This window comes from Chiloscyllium punctatum, chromosome 10 (genome assembly GCF_047496795.1).
Source record: "Chiloscyllium punctatum isolate Juve2018m chromosome 10, sChiPun1.3, whole genome shotgun sequence".
Classification (NCBI taxonomy): Eukaryota; Metazoa; Chordata; class Chondrichthyes; order Orectolobiformes; family Hemiscylliidae; genus Chiloscyllium; species Chiloscyllium punctatum.
In genome coordinates, this window is record NC_092748.1 from 117,216,936 (window position 1) to 117,241,097 (window position 24,162).

At 46.2% G+C, this 24,162-nt stretch overlaps 1 protein-coding gene across 1 annotated transcript in view; it reads right to left on the reverse strand.

Moving 5' to 3' along the window:
• Nucleotides 1-11,879: 11,879 nt before the first annotated feature.
• The window catches only part of LOC140482487 (sterol 26-hydroxylase, mitochondrial-like), a 50,135-nt gene continuing 37,852 nt past the window's right edge, over nt 11,880-24,162 (reverse strand). The window contains exons 7-9 of the mRNA XM_072580028.1: nt 17,473-17,551; nt 15,127-15,330; nt 11,880-13,787 (exon numbers count right to left, since the gene is read on the reverse strand). Coding sequence (XP_072436129.1) covers nt 13,671-13,787; nt 15,127-15,330; nt 17,473-17,551 — 400 coding nt within the window. The 3' untranslated portion in view covers nt 11,880-13,670. The remainder of the gene's footprint in view (nt 13,788-15,126; nt 15,331-17,472; nt 17,552-24,162) is intronic.

Below are 24,162 nucleotides of genomic sequence, written 5' to 3' on the forward strand. Positions count from 1 at the left end.
TGCCTGTCCCTCAGCGCTCAATGTGTGTGAAAAGTTCCTTTCGTTTATAGTCCAGTACGGGGGGGCTAATGTTAGCTAGCTGAATAGCCCTTAATCATTTGTTTCTCTTTCTGGGATCTTGCTGTGTGAAAACTAGTGAGATGCATTTGCGTAACAGAGGAATTAAAGAACAAAGAAAATTTACAGCCCAGGAACAGGCCCTTCGGCCCTCCAAGCCAGAGCCGATCCAAATCTACTGTCTAAACCTGTCACCCAATTCCTAATCATCTGTGTCCCTCTGCTCCCCACCTACTCGTGCATTTACCCAAACGCATCTTAAACGAATCTACCGTGCCTGCCTCTACCACCTCTGCTGGCAACGCATTCCAGACACCTATCACCCTCTGTGTGAAGTACTTACTGCGTATATCTCCCTTAAACTTTCCACCTCTCACCCTGAAAGCGTGACCTCCTGTTATTGAATCCTTCACCCTGGGAAAAAGTTTGTCTCTATCCACCCTGTCTATACCCTTCATGAATTGTGGAAAGTAATTCAGCATTCACAGAGTGCTTACCCTGCAGCAGTGTTAATAGTGATCGGGACTCTGAGCACAACACCCCAGCTCTTCGCCTGTGGAATCTCTAATGTCCACCCAAGAGACCAGAGAGAGAGGTGTCCAAGCAGCATCCCCATCAGATCCTGGCACTTTACAGCCAGCTGGGATTGAGTCCTGAAATGATTAGCCAATCCTGACACAGAGAGGTATGTTATCCACTGGAACCTTCCTTGATGCAGACACAGAGGGGGAGGTGAGTCTGATGCAGTTGTGCATGGTAAGCTCACCAGTGGCGCAGGTTAACTGGCCTACAGTCTCTTGTTGCTGTCCCGTAGCGTCATGGTGTGGGCTAGCTGCTGGAAACCTTTCCCATCACAGTCACTGCCTGCGTTTTGAAAAGTGCCTCATTAAACGCAAAGTGCTGGAAGCCTGAAAAGCAAACAGTTCAAGTTCTTCCATTCACCTCCCTATGTTAGGGATCAGGTGTGGAAGGTTCCTGTGCTGTCTGTGTTCCCTACATGTAAACGCCACATGAGGACATCCTCCATTCCCTGTGATCTCCCGACAGTGGAATCAACACTGAAGGTGATGCAGAGGTGAGTGAGTCATTTGAGCCAAATATTTGAGTCATTTGGCATCTGTGAGCCCGTACTGACACAAAAACTGGATGAGCAAATCTCACCTTTTACTGTCACATAAAAGCAAAACACTGTGAATGCTGGAAATCTGAAAGAAAAATAGACATTGCTGGAGAAACCCAGCAGGTTTGGCAGTTTCTGTGGAGACCGAACCGAAGTTAATGTTTGTTGTCGATAACCTTGTCTTGATGAAATGACAGACCTGGGCGTGACATGGTGTAATGTGTTAACATTCCTGGAGTTCTATGAAAAGGATTCATTTTACCCAGGCTGACACCAATTAAGGGATTGTATCAATAGGAATAATTGTGAGCCAAAGGGTGTTTCGAGTCCTCTTTTTGTATATGTTCTTGAGACTTCCTGTTCTCACAACTCTCGTGAGATGGATAACAGTGAATGACAGAAACAATTCCTCTTCAGCTGTTTCCTTTCTGAAAAGGAAGCTTATATCTGTAATTCGACCTTGCATCCACCCGTGGTGTGGCCCTGACATTTTATATCGCTTTAGAACATCGAACAGTACAGGCCCTTCGGCCCTCAATGTTGTACTGGCCTTTTATCCTACTCTAAGATCAGTATAGCCTGTATAGCCTTTGTTGTACTTTATTCCATGTGCCTATCCAAGAGTCGCTTAAATGTCCCTAATGTATCTGACTCTACTCCCACCGCTGGCAGCATATTCCACACACCCACCATTCTCTGTGTAAAGAACCATCCTCTTGACATCTCCCCTAAACCTTCCTCCAATTAAAGATTAAATTTTAAAAAAAGAAAAACAGATAGAGACATACAAGATGATCAGAGGGTAGACAGTGAAAGTCTTTTTCCTAGGATGATGATGTCAGCTTGTACGAGGGGGTATAACTACAAATTGAGGGCTGATAGATTTAAGACAGACATCAGAGGCAGGTTCTTTACACAGAGAGTGGTACGGGTGTGGAATGCCCTGCCTGCTAATGTAGTCAACTCAGCCACATTAGGGAGATTGAAACAATCCTTGGATAAGCATGAGATGATGATGGGATAGTGTAGGGGGACGAACTGACAATAGTTCACAGGTCAGCGCAAAATCAAGGGTCAAAGGGCCTGTTCTGCGCTGTATTGTTCTATGTTCTCTAATTACCTTAAAATTATGCCCCTCGTGATAGCCATTTTCGCTCTAGGAAAATCTCTCTGGTTATCCGCTCTATCTATACTTAACACCTTGTGCACCCTCTATCAAGTCACCTCTCATCCTTCCTTGTTCCAATGAGGAAGGCCCCTCAACCTTTCTTCATATTTTTATTCCTGATGAAGGGCTTTTGCCCGAAACGGCGATTTCGAAGCTACTTGGATGCTGCCTGAACTGCTGTGCTCTTCCAGCACCACGAATCCAGATTCATAAGCTGTCAGTCCAGGCAGTGCCCTGGTAAATCTCCTCTGCACCCTCTAAACCTTCCACATCCTTCTTATAATAAGGTGACCAGAAGTGAGCACAATATTCCAATTGTGCTCTAACCAGGGCTGTATAGAGCTTCAACATAACTTTGCGGTTCTTAAACTTAATCCCCCTACTAATGAAAGCCAACACACCATAAGCCTTCTTAACAAACCTATCAACTTGGGTGGCAACTTTGGGGGATCTATGGACATGGACCCCAAGATCCCTCTGTTCCTTCACACCACCCAGAAGCCTGCCTTTAACCCTGTAATTTGCATTCAAATTCGACCTTCCAAAATGAATCACTTCACACTTTTCCAGGTTGAACACCATCTGCTACTTCTCAGCCCAGTTCTGCATCCTGTCAATGTCCCGTTGCAACCTACAACAGCCCTCCACACTATCCACAACTCGACCAACCTTTGTGTCATCGGCAAACTTACTGACCCACCCTTCCACTTCTTCATCCAAGTCATTTATGAAATTCACAAAGAGCAGAGGTCCCAGAACTGATCCCTGTAGAACACCACTGCTCACTGAGTTCCAGGCTGAATACTTTCTATCTACTACCATCCTCTGCCTTCTATGGGCCAGCCAATTCTGTATCCAGACAGCCAAATTTCCCTGTATCCCATGCCTCCTTACTTTCTGAATGAGCCTACCATGGGGAATCTTAACAAATGCCTTACTGAAATCCATGTACACCACATCCACTGCTGTACCTTCATCAACGTGTTTTGTCACATCCTCAAAGAATTCAATAAGGTTAGTGAGGCATGACCTTCCCCTCACAAAGTCATGCTGACTATCTCTAATCAAACTATTGTTTTCCAAGTAATCAGTATTCCTGTCTCTCAAAATCCACTGCAATACTTTGCCCAGCACAGACATAAGACTGGTCTGTATTTGCCAAGATTATTCCTATTCCCTTTTGTGAACAAAGGAATAGCATTTTCCATCCTCCAATCATCTGGCAGTACTCCAGTGGACAGTGAGGAAGCAAAGATCACCGCCAAAGGCGCAGCAATCTCTCCCCTCACTTCCTGTAGTATCCTAGTGAATATCCCAGGGGATTTAGCTATCCTCGTGTTTTTCAAAATTTAGAGTAGATCCTCCTTAACATCAACCTGTTCAGGTGTATCCGCCTGTTTCACGCTGTCGTCAAAAATGTCAAGGTCCCTCTCAGTAGTGAATACTGAAGTAAAGTATTCATGAAGGATCTCCCCCACCTCCTCCAACTCCAGGCACAAGTTCCCTCCACTATCGGCCCTACCCTCACTCTGGCCATCCTCTCATTCCTCACATAAGTGTAGAACACCTTAGGGTTTTTCATGCCCCCTTCTAGCTCTCCTGAGTCCATTCTTCAGTTCCTTCCTGGCTACCTTGTAACCCTCTAGAGCCCTGTCTGATCCTTGCACCCTCAACCTTCAGTAAGCTTCATTCTTCCTCTTGACGAGATGTTCCACATCCCTTGTTACCCAAGTTTCCTTCAATCTACCATCCCTTCCTTGCCTCAATGAGACAAACCTGTCCAGCACTATCAGCAAGTGCTCCCTAAACAACCTCCATATTTCTGTTGTGCGTTTCCCTGAGAATATCTGTTCCCAATCTAGGCGCCCCCGTTCCTGTGTAATAGCATTGTAGTTCCCTCTCCCTCAATTAAATACTTTCCCATACCATCTGCTCCAATCCCTCTCCGTGACTATAGTAAAGGTCAGGGAGTTGTGATCACTCTCACCGAACTGCTCTCCCACCGAGAGATCTAATACCTGACATGGTTCATTGTCAAGCATCCGATCCTCTCTGGCCTCTCCTCCAGTCGGCCAATGTACACACTGAGTCAGGGACCCTTCCTGGACAGTCCTGATAAAAACTGTTCCATCCAAACTATTTGAACTAAGGAGGTTCCAATCAATATCAGGGAAGTTAAAATCACCCGTGACAACAACCCTGGTTCTTATGCACCTTTCCAACATCTGCCTCCTGATCTGCTCTTCTGTCTCTGTTGCTGTTGTGGGGCCTGTAGAAAACTCCAAATAAAGTGACTGCTCCTTTCCTGTTTCTGACTTCCACCCAGACTGACTCTGTAGACAAACCCTCCTCGATTCCCTCCCTTTCTGCAGCTGTGACACTATCCCTGATTAGCAATGCCAACCCCCCCCCATTCCTTTTGAAACATCTAAACCCTGGAATTTCCTGCCCCTGTGATATCCAAGTCTCCATAATGGCCACAACATCATAGTTCCAAATACTGATCCATGCTCCAAGTTCATCACCTTTATTCCTGACATTTCTTGCGTTAAAGTAGACACATTTCAACCCATCACACTGACTGCACCTTTGTCCTATCAACTGTCTATCCCTCCTCACAGACTCTGCAAGGTGTATCTGGCTACTCTATCCTCAGATCTGTACCTCTGGTTCCCACCCCCCTTGCCAAACTAGTTTAAACCCTCCCAAAGCGATCTCGCAAGCCTCCCGCCCAAGGTATTGGTGCCCCTACAGTTCAAGTACAACCCATCCTATTGTAGAGGTCCCACCTTCCTGTACCCTCTGTGTGACTACCTCCCTATAACTCCTCTCTATCACCCCCTCAGCCTTCCGAATGATCTGAACTTCATCCAGCTGCAGTTCCCTAACGCGGTCTGTGAGGGGCTGGAGTTGGGAGCACTTCTCGCAGGCAAAGTCAGCAGGGACACTAGTGGTGACCCTTACCTCCCACATCCTGCAAGAAGAACATGCAATTGCTATTGCCCTAGCCTCCACCCCCACTGCTCTAAATTGCCAGGAGAGATTGAATAAATGAAATAAAAATGTATCACCTTACCAACCCTTTTTTGCTTAGGGGAGGAAACCAGATGGGTGACACTGCACGCGGAGTGTTTCGGGTTTAGTCACAGCCCAAATATATCAGTTCACGCGCCCAGCAATCCCTGTGTCTGTGTCCACTCCTGTTGACCCTTTGCACCTCCTATTCACGAGGTAAGTCTATAGGAAGGAAATTTACCTCCCCAGCAGCCCCCTGGTCTGTGCTCTCACCACTCCCACTGCTGTAATGGAGGCCACTGATTCACAAGGTGAGTCTTTCAAACAGAATGACTTACATTTTTCTAGCACCTTTCTCAACTGCACGAGATCCCAAAGTGTTTTACTGCCAGTGAAGTGAGGTGCAGTCAGTATCATGATTTGGTTTGATTTATTATTGTCACGTACCACAATACAGTGAAAAGTTTTGTATGCTATCCAGACAAATCATTCCTTGTATAAGTACATCAGGGTAATTGGAACAGAAACACAAAATGTTGTGTTACAGCTACAGAGAAGGTGCAGAGAAAGATGAACTCTAATGTATGAGAGATCTGTTCAAACCTCTGATAACAATGGGGAAGAAGCTGTCCTTCAGCTAATTTGTGCACAGCAAGATCTCTCAGACAGCAGTGTGTGAATGAAAGGTAGGAAGGAAAGTAAGTTGTAAAGAGATCACAGATTGGGTACAACAAGTTATTGATCGCTTGTGATAGCGGACAAAGATGTGGCAAATGGGGCATGGACAGACAGCGCTGTTGAGAAATGACTAATGATTCAGGCAGAAGTCAGTTTGGTCACCAAGACTGAGAAGAGGATTGTGGACAGAGACAGAACTGCTCAGGAAGCAGCTTTGGAAAATGAATGAGTTTGTGCCTGGACAGAGATAAAACACTTACGTTTTGAGGGAAAAGGAGAGGGACGTCTAAAGTCTTTCTGCCAAAGTACAATGGGAGTCCATTCAGTTTCTATAAATATATAAAACGAAGGAGTGGCTAAACTACTTGAGAGGATGGGGAGGGGAATTTAGTTACGGGAAATGATGAAATGGTCAAGGCATTGAACAGGTACTTAGTATGGCTCTTCACAGTGGAGGGCACTAACAACATGCCAGTAATTGAGAAAGGGATGAAGGTAGGTGAGGACCTGGAAACAATCATTATTACGGTAGAGGTAGTGTTGGGCAAGCTAATGGAGCTAAGGATAAACAAGTCTCCTGGTCCTGATGGGAGTGCATCCCAGGATACTAAAAGAAATGGCGGGAGAAATAGCAGGTAGACTGGGGGTAATTTTCCAAAATTCACTGGAGTCTGAGGCAGTCCCAGCAGATTGGAAAACAGCAAATGTGACGCCACAGTTTAAAAAGGGCAGTAGACAAAAGATGGGGAATTATAGACCGGTTAGCTTAACCTCTGTAGTGGGGAAGATACTTGAGTCTTTTGTCAAAGAAGAAATAGCACAGCATCTTGATAGAAGTTGTCCTGTTGAGCAGATGCAGATTGGGTTCATGAAGGGCAGGTCATGCTTAACTAATCTTTTGGAATTCTATGAAGACGTTACGAGCAAAATGGACCATGGGGACCTGGTGGATGTCATGTACCTCGATTTCCAAAAGACCTTCAACAAGGTGCCACACAAGAGGCTGCTGCATAAGATAAGGATGCAAGGCAATAGGGGTAGAGTATTAGCATGGATCGAGGATTGGTTGACTGACAGGAAGTAAAAAGTGGGGATAAATGAGTGCTATTCTGGCTGTCAATCAGTAACTAGTGGTGTGCCTCAGGGATCAGTGTTGGAACCACAATTATTCACAATTTATATAGATGATTTGGAGTTGGGGACCACGTGTAGGCGTGTCCAAGTTTGCCGATGACACTAAGATGAGTGGCAGAGCATAGTGTGCAGAGGAGTGAGAAACCTTGCAGAGGAACAGAGATACATTGAGTGAGTGGGCAAAGGTCTGGCAGATGGAGTACAATATTAATAAATGTGAAGTCATCCATTTTGGTCGGAGTAACAGTAAAAGGATTATCAGTTGAATGGTAAAAAAAAATGCAGCACGCTGCTGTGCAGAGGGACCTGGGTGTCCTTGTGTATGAATCACAGAGGGTTGGTCTGCAGGTACAACAGGTAATTAAGAAGGCAAATGGAATGTTGTCCTCCATTGCTAAAGGGATTGAGGTTAAGCGCAGGGGGGTTATGTTGCAACTGTACAAGGTGCTGGTGAGGCCACACCTGGAGGACTGTGTGCAGTTTTGGTCTCCTTACTTGAGGAAAGGATGGACTGGCACTGGAGGGGGTACAGAGGAGGTTCACTAGAATTCCAGAATTGAGGGGGTTGGTTTATGGATGAGAGACTGAGTAGACTAGGATTATATTCATTGCACTTTGGAAGAATAAGGGCAGGGGGATCTTACAGAAACATATAACATTATGAAGGGAATAGATAAGATAGAAGCAGAGAGGATGTTTCCACTGGCAGGTGAGACCAGGACAAGGGCATAGCGTCAAAATTACAGGGAGCAGATTTAGGACTGAATTGAGAAGGAACTTTTTCACCCAGAGGGTATAAAATCTATGGAATTCCCTGCCCAGTGAAGTAGTTGATGCTATTTCAGTAAAAGCTTTTAAAGCTAAGACATATTTTTTGAATAATAAAGGAATTAAGGGATACAGTGAGAGGGTGGGTAAGTGGAGCTGAGTCCATGATAAGATCAGCCATGATCTTATTGAGTGATGGAGCAGGCCTGAAGGGTTGGACGGCCTACTCCTGCTCCTGGTTCTTCTGTTCTCAGATCTTCTCAGTGCCTTGAGTGTGTGTATCCTGTATCAGTTAGAAATGCCTTGGGTGTGTTTGTTCTTCATAAGCAAAGATTGTACAGAATCGAATTGCTCCAGTGACCATGTGTATATAAAGATTGTTATGAATAAAGTACATTTTTGAAATAAAAAAATCGTAAGTTTTATCGTTGTAGTCTGCTCGGGGTAGAGAGTGGGAGTGAGAGATGACTGTGTTAAATTGGGTGATCAGTTCCTCGATTATTGGCTGTTGTTGATGGGGTTGATAAAGTTCACTGTAGCAGGAGAAGTCAGCCTTGTGGAATCCTCTTTCTGCAATATGTGGAGATTAGGGACACTGCCAGTCTCCATGGTGACTACATCTGCAGCAAGTGTGTTCAGCTGCAGCTCCTCATTTGCAGCATGGAGCACCCGCACTCAATATGGGGTTGTCCACGAGGCTGAGAATATCATGGATAGCTCGGTCAGGGAGCTGGTCACACCACCACGAAGGGCTACACAGAGAAAGAGTTGAGTGATTGCCAGAAAGTGTGCGCAGGAGTTCCCTGTGGCTATTCCCCTCATACACAGACATGCTGTTTTGGATGCCATTAAGAGAGTCATAGAGATGTGCAGCAAAGAAATAGACTCTTTAATCGAACTCGTCCATGCCAGCCAAATAGCCTGACCTAATCTATTCCCATTTGCCAGCACTTGGCCCATATCGCTCTAAACCCTTCCTATTCACATACCCATCCAGATGACTTATAAATGCTGTAATTGTACCAGCCTCCACCACTTCCTTTAGCAGCTCTTTCCAAACATACACCATCCTCTGTGTGAAAAAGTTGCCCCTCACGTCCCTTTTAAATCTTTCCTCTCTCACCTTAAACCTATGCCCTCTAGTTTTCAACACCCCTATCCTGGGAAAAATACCTTGGCTATGTCCCTCATGATCTTATAAACCTCTATAAGGTCACCCCTCAGCCTCAGCCTGTTCAGCCTCTCCCTATAGCTCAAACATAACATCCTTGTGACTCTTTTCTGAACCCTTCCAAGTTTCACAATATCTTTCTGATAGGGAAAGCAGCAGCGGTGGCTGGGTCAATGACACCATGATTAGCTCTGTTGTACAGCAGGGAGCGTCAGAGTGGGGATGAGCAGTAATGTCAGGGGACTGTATAGTCAGGGCACAGATAGGTAGTTCTGTGGCTGCATGTGAGACTTCAGGATGGTGTGTTGCCTCCTTGGTGTCAGGATCAAGGATGTCTCTGAGCGGGCACAAGCTATTCTGAAGGGTGGAGGGTGAGCAATCAGAGGTCGTGGTCCCTATTGGTACCAACAATATTTGCAGAGATTCCTGCAAAGGGAGTTCAGGGAGTTAGGCAGGAAGTTGAAAAGCTTGACGTCTACAATTATAATCACAAAATTACGTCCTGTGCCATGTGTCAGTAAGACTAGGAATAGGAAGATAGTAGTTTGTGATAATACTATGGGGTTTTGACACAGAGTAAACCCTCCTGATTAACTTAAAACCAGCGACACAGAAAAGATTTATCCCATGCAGTAATCTGTAAAAAAACTTCAAGCAGCCAAGAACAATTTAAAGTAAAAATTGACAACTTTATACCTTAAAGTATAACAGAGAATAATTAACTAACCACTATTTACAATTCCTTCCTCTAACCTACCTTCACTTCTATAATACTAATCAGATAAAACTCCCAATCAAAATTTACAAAAAAATTCAAATTTTAAAACCAGCCAGTGGTCAAATCTTCTCTTTATCACCGTCGGTAGGTTGGCTCTCCAGGTCTGTGTTGAGGGTTTTCTCTGTGCACAATCCTTCTCTAGACAGGTACCTCTCAGAGAGTTCTGACTAGCAGTCTACAGCTGTTGGTCTTGTGGCTGTTCTCCTCCCAGCTGTTCAATTTTCCCCGGTCTTACACTCCAAAGCATCGAATTGTGTCATTGACTTTTAAGATTGTCGATATACTCAATTCAAACTTGATTGGAGTTTGGTATTTTCGGGATATAATTTAAATTGATTGGCCTGATTCAAATCTGTTTTGTCGTTTCCAGGCAACCAGCTGCCCCAGTAGCTGGAGCACATGTTACATTGTGTGTTATTGAGAACACTTGGTGCTGTCACTGCTAGATTTTACTCTGTTAAATGTACAGTACACCAACATCTTCATAACAATGGTTTTCAGAGGTGTATTTTGTCCTGTTTTTTTTTCACCTTGTCATACTCCCAGATACCTCCTCTGTTAGTGATGCAAATACCTCACTTGCTTTACCTGTCAACTTTGTTTGAACCAACAATCCCCACATGGTCACTGGCCATTTCATTTGTTTCACCACTTTCTCAAGTGAAAAAGGCTTTGGCCACAGTTAGGGTATGGTGTGCACTTCTGGTCTCCACATGATGAGAGGGATGTGATTGCACTGGAGAGGGGACAGTGGAGATTTACCTGGAAGGTTTCAGCTATGAAAAGATTGGACAGCCTGGGATTGTTTTCCTTGGAGCAGAGGACACTGAGGGGTAGACAGGAAGAAATCTTTCCCCTTGGTGAAGGGATCGATTACCTGCGCAAGGTGGAGGGCCTCTGTATAGCTGTAACAATAATTCCTGTAGTCAAGATTACAGTGGTGCTGGAAAAGCACAGTAGGTCAGGCAGCATCCGAGGAGCAGAAAAATCGATGTTTCAGGCAAAGGCCCTTCATCAGCCATTCCTGATGAAGGGCTTTTGCCCAAAGCGTCGATTTTCCTGCTCCTCGGATGCTGCCTGACCTGCCGTGCTTTTCCAGCACCACTGTAATCTTGACTCTGATCTCCAGCATCTACAGTCCTCACTTTCACCTACAACAATTCCTGAGCCAACCCATCACTGCCTGGCCTGAGGTATACCCTTGAGATATGATGCTAACTGGCTACGTTAATGTGAGGTCAATCAGTAGTTAGGCAATAAGCTCGCAAACAACGTTTATTCCTTTGGATAAGATGAAGCTGTACAAAAGTTTCAGGAAGAAATTCCAAAGTTCCAGGTAACTGAAGGCACAGCCTCTGACAGTGAAGTGAAGGGAATGAGTGATTCACAAGAGCCTACAGCAGGAGAGCTGTAGGGATCTTGGAGCGTTGTCCAAAATTCATTGTTATCGCAGGTCAGCGAGCACATGGGTGATGGGGAAATGTGATTCAATGTGACTCGGACAGAACTGTTTTATGAGTTCAGGTTTACACAGGCTGTAGGTTAAAAGGCGAACCAGATGATGTTGGAACTGTCAATCTGCAAGTGTTTTCCCCGAATGACATACTATCCCAGGTTTAGATTTGTAATCACTGTCGTTCATCCTTGGAATTCCTTACTGGGCTGTACCATGGGGGTCACAATGAGCGAGCAGTTAAAGAATCTCACTACTCGTATTGACCCCTATCCTTCAAACATAGTTAGGTCGAGGGCAACCTGATAGAGATAATGAACTCGAGAATGGTGCAGAACCCAGGGGCCCAGGCTGATCTCATGGGGAACTCGTACTGGATTAGTGGTGCTGGAAGAGCACAGCAGTTCAGGCAGCATCTAACGAGCAGCGAAATCGACGTTTTGGGCAAAAGCCCTTCATTAGGAATAAAGGCTTTATTCCTGATGAAAGGCTTTTGCCCGAAACATCGATTTCGCTGCTCGTTGGATGCTGCCTGAACTGCTGTGCTCTTCCAGCACCACTAATCCAGTATTTGGTTTTCAGCATCTGCAGTCATTGTTTTTACCTCATGGGGAACTCGTGCTGAATTTAAATTCAATTTAAAAATCTGAAATATGAAGCTAGTCTCAGTGATGGTGACGACCAGCGATTGTTGCTAAAAACCCATCTGGTTCAGGAATGTCCTTCTGGGAAGGAAATCTGCTGTCCTGACCTGATCTGGCTTCAAGAGATTTCTAAGCAACAGCAATGTGGTTGACTCCTAACTACCTTCCGAAGTGGCCACTGTGTTCATTAAGTATTTGGAGTGGACAGCCTTGTCTAGAACACCCACATCCCATGAAAGAATAAGGAGAGTAGTTAACACACTGATCTCTGATCCCAGTTTGTAAATTAAAACAAACCAGGAGATTTGAGCATAAACTCTGGGAGAGTTGGAATAGACTGTGTTGGGCAGGATTCCATCCCCCTGGGGAGCACTGAGCTTCGGGAATGTGCTGCCATCCTCATACAGTGGCTACTGAACCTCTCTCCTTCTGAAAGGGAACCACGCCAATTGTGAATCAGTGGAATTCCCTGAAGCAGTTGAGGCTACCTTGTTGAATATTTTTAAAGCAAGGTTAGATTTTTGAACAGTAAAGGAATTAAGGAATACAGTGGAGCTGAGTCCATAGAAACATCAGCCATGATCCTATTGGATTGGGGAGTAGGTTCGATGGGCCAAGCGGCCTACTCCTGCTCCTGGTTCTTAAGATTAGATTAGATTAGATTAGATTACTTACAGTGTGGAAACAGGCCCTTCGGCCCAACAAGTCCACACCGCCCCGCCGAAGCGTAACCCACCCATACCCCTACACCCCTTACCTAACACTACGGGCAATTTAGCATGGCCAATTCACCTGACCTGCACATCTTTGGACTGTGGGAGGAAACCGGAGCACCCGGAGGAAACCCACGCAGACACGGGGAGAACGTGCAAACTCCACACAGTCAGTCGCCTGAGGCGGGAATTGAATCCGGGTCTCCGGCGCTGTGAGGCAGCAGTGCTAACCACTTATCTCCGATGAAGTTCCCATCGTGTATAAGGTAAGCGTCCTTGTCACAATTCCATGTGATGTCGTGGCTATGAGACTCTGCTGTGATCTTCCCCCTGTCTGTCTCATGAGAGACTTACAGGGTTGCCGTAGGATTTCTGAGTCTACGGCATCTGAAAGTTAAGAAAATCTTGGGAGAAAATATTGGGCCATTGCAAAAAACAAGTGTTTTTTTGAACACTTCATTTCCTTAATTATTGGAGGCTGGGATGCGGGGATGATTGAGCAAGAGCTATGTATGAAGCAGTTTGGTTATGAAGAAGTATGTATCCTTACTGATTGTTTAGGTCCTGCAAGGACAGCGAGAGATGACTAGCCTCCTGTTCAGTCAGCAGCTCCTTGCTTCCTTCTCAGGCTGCAGGCTCTCTGCAGTGTGGGCCAGCTCTAATGGCCAGTCAACCCAGGAACAGGCCATTCAGCCTGTCAGGCCCGTGCTGGAAAATTATTCCAATTCCGGGCACAAGCCCACAGGAAGAGATTGGAAACTGATGAGTCGGGAAGGAGGTGTGAAGCCTAGTTGTGATGTGTTACTGCTGGAACACTGTTAAAGGGTGGAACTGAATTAAACGGTCAGGGAGAGGAATTACTGTGTGAAATGGAACAGAGTATACAATGAAAAGGTCAGCATATTTGACATGACCTGACAGATTGTGATTGATGGACTTGAGCCCGGTCAATTCTTCCTGCTCCTGATTCTTCATTGCCGGTCCAGGAACTGCAGGTTTATGGGATTCTTAGGAATAAGAACAATTCTGGACTTTGCAGGAACTTCCTTTGTTCCAGGCTCCAGTTTTAGCTGGAACTGTTTCAGCAGCTGAAATCAGAAAGAGTCATTTACATTTTTAGCCATTTATAGCCACGGAAAGTGGCCATTCTGCCCATTGTGTCTGTACCAATCCACAAAGATCTGACAACATTCATCCCACTTTCTAGCTTTTGGCCCGTACTCCTGGAAGTATTCCTAAATACCCTGCTCCCAAGTTACAAGAGTGTGTGACTCAACCACCCTTTCAGGAAGGGTCACTCGACTTGAAACGTTAACTCTGATTTCTCTCCACAAATGCTACCAGACCTGCTGAGCTTTTCCAGCAATGTCTGGTTTTGCACCCTTTCAGGCAGTAGGTTCCAGACTCCCACCACCCTCTGGGTGAAACAAATTCTCAACTCTCTCTTCTTTGCCTTCAACCTTTTAGCATAAATCTATGCCCCACTGGTCATTAACCCCACTACTGATGGAATAAAGTGCCTTTTCTAAATGTTTCCCTCATAATCATATAGACCTCTATCAGATCTCCCCTTGATTTTCGCTACTCCAACCATACCACCTCCAGCCTATCCAGTCTTTCCTCATAGCTCAGCCTCTCCAGCCCGGGTAAATCTCTGCACCTTCTCCACTGCAGTCCCATCCTTCCTGAACGGTACACAATGTGGGCCCAAACTGTTTTTGTCCAGTTCCAGCATGAAGCTCCGTGCACTTGTATTCCATTGCCTCGGCTAAGAAAGCTAAGGATCTCATATGCGCTCAGAAAACATAGCAGCAGAAGTAGGCCATTCAGCCCATCAACTCTGCTGTGCCATTCAATGAGATCATGGCTGATCTGATAATCCTTGACTCCACTTTCCTGCCTTCTCCCCCAGACCCTTGGTTCCCTCCCTGATTCAAACTCTATCGATCTCAACCCTGACCATACTCAATGACCTAGCCTCCACAGCCCTCTGTGGGAATAAATTCCACAGATTCACTCCCCTCGGAGAGAGGCGATTCCTCCTCATCTCTGCCTTCAATGGTGGACCCCTTATTCTGAGATGATGCCCCTCTGGTCCCACAAGGGGAAACAGTTTCTCCACACCTACCCTATCAAATCCCCTAAGAATCTTCTACTTTTCAATAACGTCACCTCTCGTTCTTCTGTATTGCAATGAGTACATGTCTAATCTACTCAATATTTCCTTATAAGACAGAACACTCATATCTGACATTGACCTAATGAACCTTCTGTGCACAGCCTCCATAGCCCAAGGGGCCAGCTGTGGTCTAAGTAGTTTGAGCTCTGCCTCCCTTCTCCATAACCTGTTCCCTTCAGGGATCTATGGATACAGAGCCACACTGTGCCTGCTCTGGGTGACAGAGTCGAGCTGCCACCAGTCCTTACCCTGGCCAGTGTCAGTTGCATCTCCAGCTCAGCGATCCTTCGCCCTATGCAGCTGCGGACACCGAATCCAAACGGCACCGAGCTGAAAGGATGATGCTTGTGTTTATCTGCTTCTCTGAGCCAGCGTCCTGGTTTGAAGAGGTGAGGGTCCGGAAAGTTCTGTTCACTGTAGGACATTGCGTAGTGACATAGGATAAATGTTGTCTGTAAGGAAGTAAGGAATGGTACAATGACAGAAACAATAACAGTCCTTACGAGAGATTGTCAATCTGGTAACCCTTCTACAGAACCACTTCCCAATATCTGGACTCGAAGCATTCAATCTGTTTTCCTCTGCACTGATACTGGCAGACCTGCTGAGTTTCACCAGTATTGTTTGGTTTTGTTTGTTTCAGATCTCCAGCATTTACAGCTCTCGGTTTTGTTTTAATCTGAGAATATTTCCAAGGCAGGCCCAGTGTACTTCCATAAACCTGCAGGGCCTGTCACTGCCATTGCCTGAACGATGGAGGGAAGCACCAGATAACAGTGTGAGCGGGGGTCCACATCTGTCTCTTTCTCTCCCTCGGTGAGAGTGGTCCCCACCTCTCAATCTCTGTGGTATCTGGCTCTGTACAGTGTCACTGTGGGTCTGTCTCTGTCTCTCTTGGTGTGAGTGTGTCTCTGTCTCTCTGTGTGAGTGTTGGTCTGTCTCTGTCTCCCAGTGTGAGTGTGTCTCTGTCTCTCGGTGTATGTAGGTCTGTCTCTGTATCTTGGTGTGAGTGTGTCTCTGTCTCTCGGTGTGAGTGTGGGTCTGTCTCTGTCTTTCGGTGAGTGCGTCTCTGTCTCTCTTGTGAGTGTGGGTCTGTCTCTCGGTGTGTGTGTAGGTCTATCTCTGTCTCTCGGTGTGTGTGTGTGTCTCTGTCTCTCTCGGTGTGAGTGTGTCTCTGTCTCTTGGAGTGAATGTGTCTCTGTCTCTACGTGTGAGTGTGTGTGAGTTTGTCTCTGTCTTTCGGTGTGAGTGTGGGTCTGTCTCTTGGTGTGAGTGTGGGTTTGTCTCTCGGTGTGAGTGTGTCCCTGTCTCTCTGGGTGTGAGTGTGTCCCTCTCTCTCGGTGTGAGTGTGTCTCTGTCTCTGTGGGTGTGAGTGTGTCTCTGTCTCTCGGTGTGAGTGTGTCTCTGTCTCTCTGGGTGTGAGTGTGTCTCTGTCTCTCGGTGTGAGTGTGTCTCTGTCTCTCGGTGTGAGTGTGTCTCTGTCTCTCGGTGTGGGTCTGTTTCCTCCTCTGTCTCTCGGTGTGAGTGTGTCCCTGTCTCTCTGGGTGTGAGTGTGTCCTTCTCTCTCGGTGTGAGTGTGTCTCTGTCTCTCGGTGTGAGTGTGTGGGTCTGTCTCTGTCTCTCTGGGTGTGTGTGTGTCTCTGTCTCTCGGTGTGAGTGTGTCTCTGTCTCTGTCTCTCTGGGTGTGAGTGTGTCTCTGTCTCTCGGTGTGAGTGTGTCTCTGTCTCTGTCTCTCTGGGTGTGAGTGTGTCTCTGTCTCTCGGTGTGAGTGTGTCTCTGTCTCTCAGGGTGGGTCTGTCTGTATCTCTCGGTGTGAGTGTGTCTCTGTCGCTCAGTGTGGGTCAGTTTCTGTCTCTTGGTATGAGTTTGTCTCTGTCGGTGTGAGTGTGTCTCTGTCTCTGACATTGAGGGTGAGTTGGAGGTTTGGATTAGGAATTGGCTGGCTGGAAGAAGACAGAGGGTAGTAGTTGATGGTAAAGGTTCATCTTGGAGTGCAGTTACCAGCGGTGTTCCACAAGGATCTGTTTTGGGACCATTGCTGTTTGTCATTTTTATAAATGACCTGGAGGAGGGGCTTGAAGGTTGGGTGAGCAAGTTTGCGAAGATACGAAAGTCAGTGGAGTTGTGGACAGCGAAGAAGGATGTGGCAGGTTACAGCGGGATATAGATAAATTGCAGAGCTGGGCAGAAAGGTGGCAAATGGAGTTCAATGTAGCTAAGTGTGAAGTCATTCACTTTGGTAGGAGTAACAAGAAGATGGATTACTGGGCTAATGGTAGGCTACTTGGTAGTGTCGATGAGCAGAGGGTCCCTGTCTCTCTGTGTGAGTGTGTCCCTGTCTCTCTGTGTGAGTGTGTCTCTGTCTCGGTGTGTGTGGGTCTGTCTCTCTCGGTGTGACTGTTGGTCTGTCTCTATCTCTTGGTGTGAGTGTGTGGGTGTGTCTCTGTCTCTTTCGGTGTGGGTCTGTCTCTGTCTCTCTCGGTGTGGGTGTGTCTCTGTCTCTCTCGGTGTGGGTGTGCATCCCTACTTTTCCCAGTTTATGAAGATATTTAGTGTAACTGTTACCTCAGTTGGTTATTGACAGATTTGCTTACTTTCTGTGGAATATGGTAACCACCCAACACGATGTCCCTGTCCAGTGTGCGAACCACGTTTGGAACAACTGGGTACAACCTGGGGGTGAAAACAGAAGGAAAACTGACCATTTTGTTCTTGTATTTCAACTGCTTGTTCCGTGCCAGCCACCCTCTGCCAGATCCCCCTGTGTCCCCTCTACACATGCTCCCCCTCTCTCTGCTTATCCCCCCTCCGTGTCCCCTGTAAGACATAGGAGCAGAAATTAGGCCATTCAGCCCTTTGCATCTACTCTGCCACTCAATAATGGCTCAACTCCATTCTCCTGCTTCCTCCCCGTAACCCTCAATCCCTTTGGTACTCCAGAACCTATCTCAGTCTTAAATAGACTCTGTATTAAAAATGACCTGGTTTCCACAGCCTCCAGTGGTAATGAACTCCATATTTATTCTACTCTCGTGAGCCCTGTGCACAATGCCTATGACCAGCATTTATTGCCACCTCTAATTGCCCCTTGAACTGGTGACTTGCTTGACTATTTCCGAGGCTGGCTCAGGGTGGTCGTGTGTTGCTGCCTCTGGGCTCCTGATGGTAGATTTCCTTCACTCAAGGATAACAGTGAACAGGCTGGGAGGTTGACAGCAATCTGTGATATATTTCATGATTGCTCTCACTGAGAGTAGCTTTCGATCGTAGATTTAATTCACCGAGTTTTAATTGTACTGGCTGCTGTGGTGAGTTTTGAACCCTTGTCCCTCGAGGTTTGGCCTGGAGTTTACAGTTCAGCGATGTTACACAATGTCACTCTCCCCTAGTCTGAGACACTCGTTAAATACTGTATCATACTCTAGGGAGGGTACATCTCTGCATCTTTTCTCCACAGTAGTCACAACTGAGAAGAATCCTGAGGTGCTGGCAGATGGAGGTGAGAACGTTGGTTATCACGGGAGGTGGACATTTGAGAAGGGACTGGTCCATTTCAGGGATGTCTGTACCACACTTGAGGATCTGCAAGAAGGACTCTCTCACTTTCTCTGTCACTGTCATACATTCAATCTCTCATACTCTCACTCTCTTACTCTCTCCCATTCTCTCCACTTTCACACACTCACTCTCACTGTCTCACGCTGACACTCATACACTCACTCTCATACACTCACTCACTCGTAGTCTTACTCTCTCACTCTCACTCTCCCACTCACTTTCACGGACTCTCACTCTCGCTGTCTCACTCTCACGCTGTCTCACTCTCGCTCACTCACTCTCATACACTCACTCACTCGTAGTCTTACTCTCTCACACTCACTCTCACTCTCCCACTCACTTTCACTGACTCTCACTCTCACTCTCACACACGCTCACTCACACATACTCACTCACTCAAACTGGCTCACTCTCTCATTCTCTTTCACTGTCTCACACACGCTCTCCCTCTCACACTTCTCCCTTCCTCATCTTGCCCTCTCCCACACTGCCCAGTGCCCTAACTGGATGTTAGGTTAAGGGGTTTCATTAACCAGGGTGGGTAAAGTGTGCCCTCTCCAGTCCCCAGCGAGAGAGTGCGGGGTGACAGGGTAATGTTGAGCCGTTGGAATTAGAGCTGACAGGGAGGAGATTGATCCTTCTTGTCATAGTCCATATCAGCATCAAGATATGGTCTGATATTGGAAAGAACATGAATGTGGTCTTACTGAGGGAGTCATCCTGAACTTGGTTGTACATTTAATGACTATTAGTTGCATTTATATAGTACCTTAATCCACTCAAACCCACGCCCACTTCAACCGAGAAGGACAAGGGCAGCAGATACATGAGAAAATCGCCCCCTGCAAGTCCCCCTCCAAGCCCCTCACCATCCTGACTTGGAAATATATCACCGTTCCTTCAGTGTCACTGGGTCAGAATCCTGGAATTCCCTCCCTAAGGGCATTGTGGGTCAACCTACAGCACATGGTCTGCAGTGGTTCAAGAAGGCAGCTCAGCCCCACCTTCTCAAGGGAAGACGAGGGTTAGACAGTAAATATTGGCCCAGCCAGTGATGGCCTCGACAATAGTAGAATATCCTAACAACTATATACAAGGATTGACGATAATCAAGGAGTACAATAAGTTAAAATTGGTGAGAAAGGTCAAGGGTAGAATAAATTCCATTCAGTGATGTCTGTATCATGGTGTGTGAACACGAGAATTTGATATACAATGTAATGGTAGCACAGTTATCGCTGAGGCCTGTCTACACATTAATGATGGTTATTTGCTATTTGATAAAGTTATTTTAGAGTTATACAGCATCGAAACAGACGCTTCATACAGTCAGAGATGTACAGCACGGAAACTGACCCTTCGGTCCATGCTGACCAGATATCCCAACCCAATCTAGTCCCACCTGCCGGCACTTGTCCCGTATCCTTCCAAACCCTTCCTATTCATATACCCATCCAAATGACTCTTAAATGTTGCATTTGTACCAGCCTCCACCACATCCTCTGGCAGCTCATTCCATACACGTACCACCCTCTGTGTGAAAAAGTTGCCCTTTAGGTCTCTTATATCTTTCCCCTCTCACCCTAAACCTATGCCCCCTAGTTCTGGACTCCCCCACCCCAGGAAAAAGACTTTGTCTATTTATCCTATTCATGCCCCTCATGATTTTATAAACCTCTATAAGGTCACCCCTCAGCCTCCAACGCTCCAGGGAAAACAGCCCCAGCCTGTTCAGCCTCTCCCTGTAGCTCAAATCCTCCAACCCTGGCAATATCCTTGTAAATCTTTTCTGAACCCTTTCAAGTTTCACAACATCTTTCCGATAGGAAGGAGACCAGAATTGCACACAATACTCCAACAGTGGCCTAACCAATGTCCTGTACAGCTGCATCATGACTTCCCAACTCCTGTACTCAATACTCTGACCAATAAAGGAAAGCTTACCAAATGCCTTCATCACTATCCTATCTACCTGCAACTCCACTTTCAAGGAGCTATGAACCTGCACTCCAAGGTCTCTTTGTTCAGCAACACTCCCTAGGACCTTACCATTAACTGGATGTCCCAGTCTGGTTTGCTTTCCAAAATGCAACACCTTGTATTTATCTAAACTAAACTCCATCTGCCACTTCTCGGCCCATCTTGCAGTACTCTGAGATAATCTTCTCTGTCCATTCCACCTCCAATTTTGGTGTCATCTGCAAACTTACTAACCATACCTGCTATGTTTAGATCCAAATCCTTTATATAAATGACGAAAAGCAGTGGACCCAGCACCAATCCTTGTGGCACACCTCTGGTCACAGGCCTCCAGTCTGAAAAACAACCCTCCACCGCCACCCTCTGTCTTCTACCTTTGAGCCAGTTCTGTATCCAAATGGCTAGTTCTCCCTGTTTTCCATGTGATCGAACTTTGCTAACTAGTCTCCCATGGGAAACCTTATTGATGTCTTGCTGAAGTCCCATGTAGACAACGTCAATTCCTCTGCCTTCCTCAGTCTTTATCACCTCTTCAAAAAACTCAATCAAGTTTGTGAGACATGATTTCCCACGCTCAAAGCCATACTGACTATCCCTAATCAGTCCTTGCCTTTCCAAATACACGTAAATCCTATCCCTCAGGATTCCCTCCAACAACTTGCCCACCACCGATGTCAGGCTCACCGATCCAAAGTTTCCTGGCTTGTCCTTACCACCTTTCTTAAATAATGGCACCACATTAGCCATCCTCCAGTCTTCCGGCACCTCACCTGTGACCATCAATAATTCAAATATCTCGGCAAGAAGCCCAGCAATCACTTCTCTAGCTTCCCACAGAGTTTTAGGATACACCTGATCAGGTCGTAAGGTCATAGAGTCATCGAGTCATATAGCACAGAAACAGACCCTTCGGTCCAACTAGACCATGCTGACCACATATCCCAACCCAATCTAGTCCCATCTACCAGCACCCGGTCCATATCCCTCCAAACCTTTCCTATTCATATACCTATCCAGATGCCTTTTAAATGTTGTAATTGTCCTGGGGATTTAAGGCAGAAATTCAGGGAGTTAGGGTGGAAGCTTAGAGCTAGAACAAACAGAGTTGTTGTCTGATTTGTTACCCGTGCCACGCGCTAGCGAGAGAGAGAGAGGAGTTGAACACATGGCTACAGGGATAGTGCAGGAGGGAGGGTTTCAGATACCTGGATAATTGGGGCCCTTTCTGGGATAGGTGGGACATCTAAAAACAGGATGGTCTTCACCTGAACCAGAGGGGTACCAATATCCTGGGGGGGGGGGGGGGGGGGATTTTGCTTATGCTCTTTGGGTGGGTTTAAACTTATTCAGCAAGGAGATAGGAACTGAAATTGTAGTTCCAATGTACAGGAGGTTGAGAGCACTGAGGTCAGAAATGAGGTTTCAAGGTCACAAGAGTTCACTGGCAAGGTGGTTTGAAGTGTGTCTACTTCAACACCAGGAGCATCCTGAATAAGGTGGGAGAACTTGCAGCATGGAGTAGTATCTGGGATTTTGATGTTGTGGCCATTTCGGAGACATGGATAGAGCAGGGACAGGAATGGTTGTTGCAGGTTTCGGGATTTAGATGTTTCAATAAGAACAGAGAAGATGGTAAAAGAGGGGGAGGTGTGGCATTGTTAGTCAAGGACAGTATTACGGTGGCAGAAAGGACGTTTGAGGACTCATCTACTGAGGTAGTATGGGCTGAGGTTAGAAACAGGAAAGGAGAGGTCACCCTGTTGGGAGTTTTCTATAGGCCTCCAAACAGTTCCAGAGATATACAGGACAGGATAGCAAAGATGATTCTCGATAGGAGTGAGAGAGGCAGGGAAGTTGTTATAGGAGACTTTAACTTTACAAATATTGACTGGAAATACTATAATTCGAGTACTTTAGATGGGTCAGTTTTTGTCCAATGTGTGCAGGAAGGTTTCCTGACACAGTATGTAGACAGGCCAATAAGGGGCGAGGCCACATTAGATTAGGTACTGAGTAATGAGCCCGGCCAGGTGTTAGATTTGGAGGTAGGTGAGCACTTTGGTGATAGTGACCACAATTCGGTTATGTTGACCAATAGAAGGAAACTGCAGGGGATGGATACAATTGAAATGTGGAGCTTACTCAAGGAATAGCTACTGCGTGTCATAGAGTCCTAGAGATGTACAGCATGGAAACAGACCCTTCGGTCCAACCTGTCCATGCTGATCAGATATCCCAACCCAATCTAGGCCCACCTGCCAGCACCCGACCCATATCCCTCCAAACCCTTCCTATTCATATACCCATCCAAATGCGTGTCCTTGATAAGTATGTACCTGTCAGGCAGGGAGGGCATTGTCGAGCGAGAGAGCTGTGGTTTACTAAAGAAGTTGAATCTCTTGTCAAGAGGAAGAAGATGGCTTATGTTAGGATGAGATGCGAAGGCTCAATTAGGACGCTTTAGTGTTACATGTTGGCCAGGAAAGATCTAAAGAGAGAGCTAAGAAGAGCCAGGAGGGGACATGATAGGTCTTTGGCGGATAGGATCAAGGAAAACCCTAAGGCTTTCTCTAGCAATATCAGGAATAAAAGAATGACTAGAGTAAGACTCAGGCCAATCAAGGATAGTAGTAGGAAGTTGTGTGTCGAGTTCAAGGAGATGGGGAAGTGTTAAATGATTAGATTCCCTACAATGTGGAAACAGGCCCTTTGGCCCAACCAGTCCCCACTGACCTTCCGAAGAGTAACCCATCCAAATCCATTTCCCGTCTGATTAATACACCTAACGCTACAGGCAATTTAGCATGGCCAATTCACCTGACCTGCATATCTTTGGACGGTGGGAGGAAACCCATGCAGACACGGGGAGAATGTGCAAACTCCACACAGACAGTCACCCGAGGCTGGGATCGAACCCGAGCCCCTGGTGCTGTGAGGCAGCAGTGCTAACCACTGAGCAACCGTGCTGCCCCTTGATAAAAATACAGTAAACCTTTCATCAGTATTCACACTAGAAAGCGACAATGTGGTCAAGGAGATACTGAGATCCAGGTGACCAGACTAGACGGGATTGAGGTTCACAAGGAGGAGGTGTTAACAATTCTGGAAAATGTGAAAGTAGATAAGTCCCCTGGGCCGGATGGGATTTAACCGTGGATTCTCTGGGAAGCTAGGGAAGACATTGCAGAGCCTTTGGCTTTGATCTTTATGTCGTCATTGACTACAGGAATAGTGCCAGAAGACTGGAGGATAGCAAATATTGTTTTCTTATTCAAGTAGAGACAACCCTGGTAATTATAGACCAGTGAGCCTTACTTCGGTTGTGGGTAAACTGTTGGAAAGGGTTACAAGGGATAGGATTTATAATCATCTAGGAAGGAATAATTTGATTAGGGATAGTCAACACGGTTTTGTAAAGGGTAGGTCATGCCTCACAAACCTTATTGAGTTCTTTGAGAAGGTGACCAAACAGGTGGATGAGGGTAAAGCGGTAGATGTGGTAAATATGGATTTCAGTAAGGCGTTTGATATGGTTCCCCACGGTAGGCTGTTGCACAAAATACGGAGACATGGGATTGAGGGTGATGTGGCAGTTTGGATCAGAAATTGGGGAGCTGAAAAAAGACAGAAGGTGGTGATTGTTGGGAAATGTTCATCCTGGAGTTCAGTTACTAGTGGGGAACCACAAGGATCTGTTTTGGGGCCATTGCTATTTGCCATTTTTATAAATGACCTGGATGAGGGTG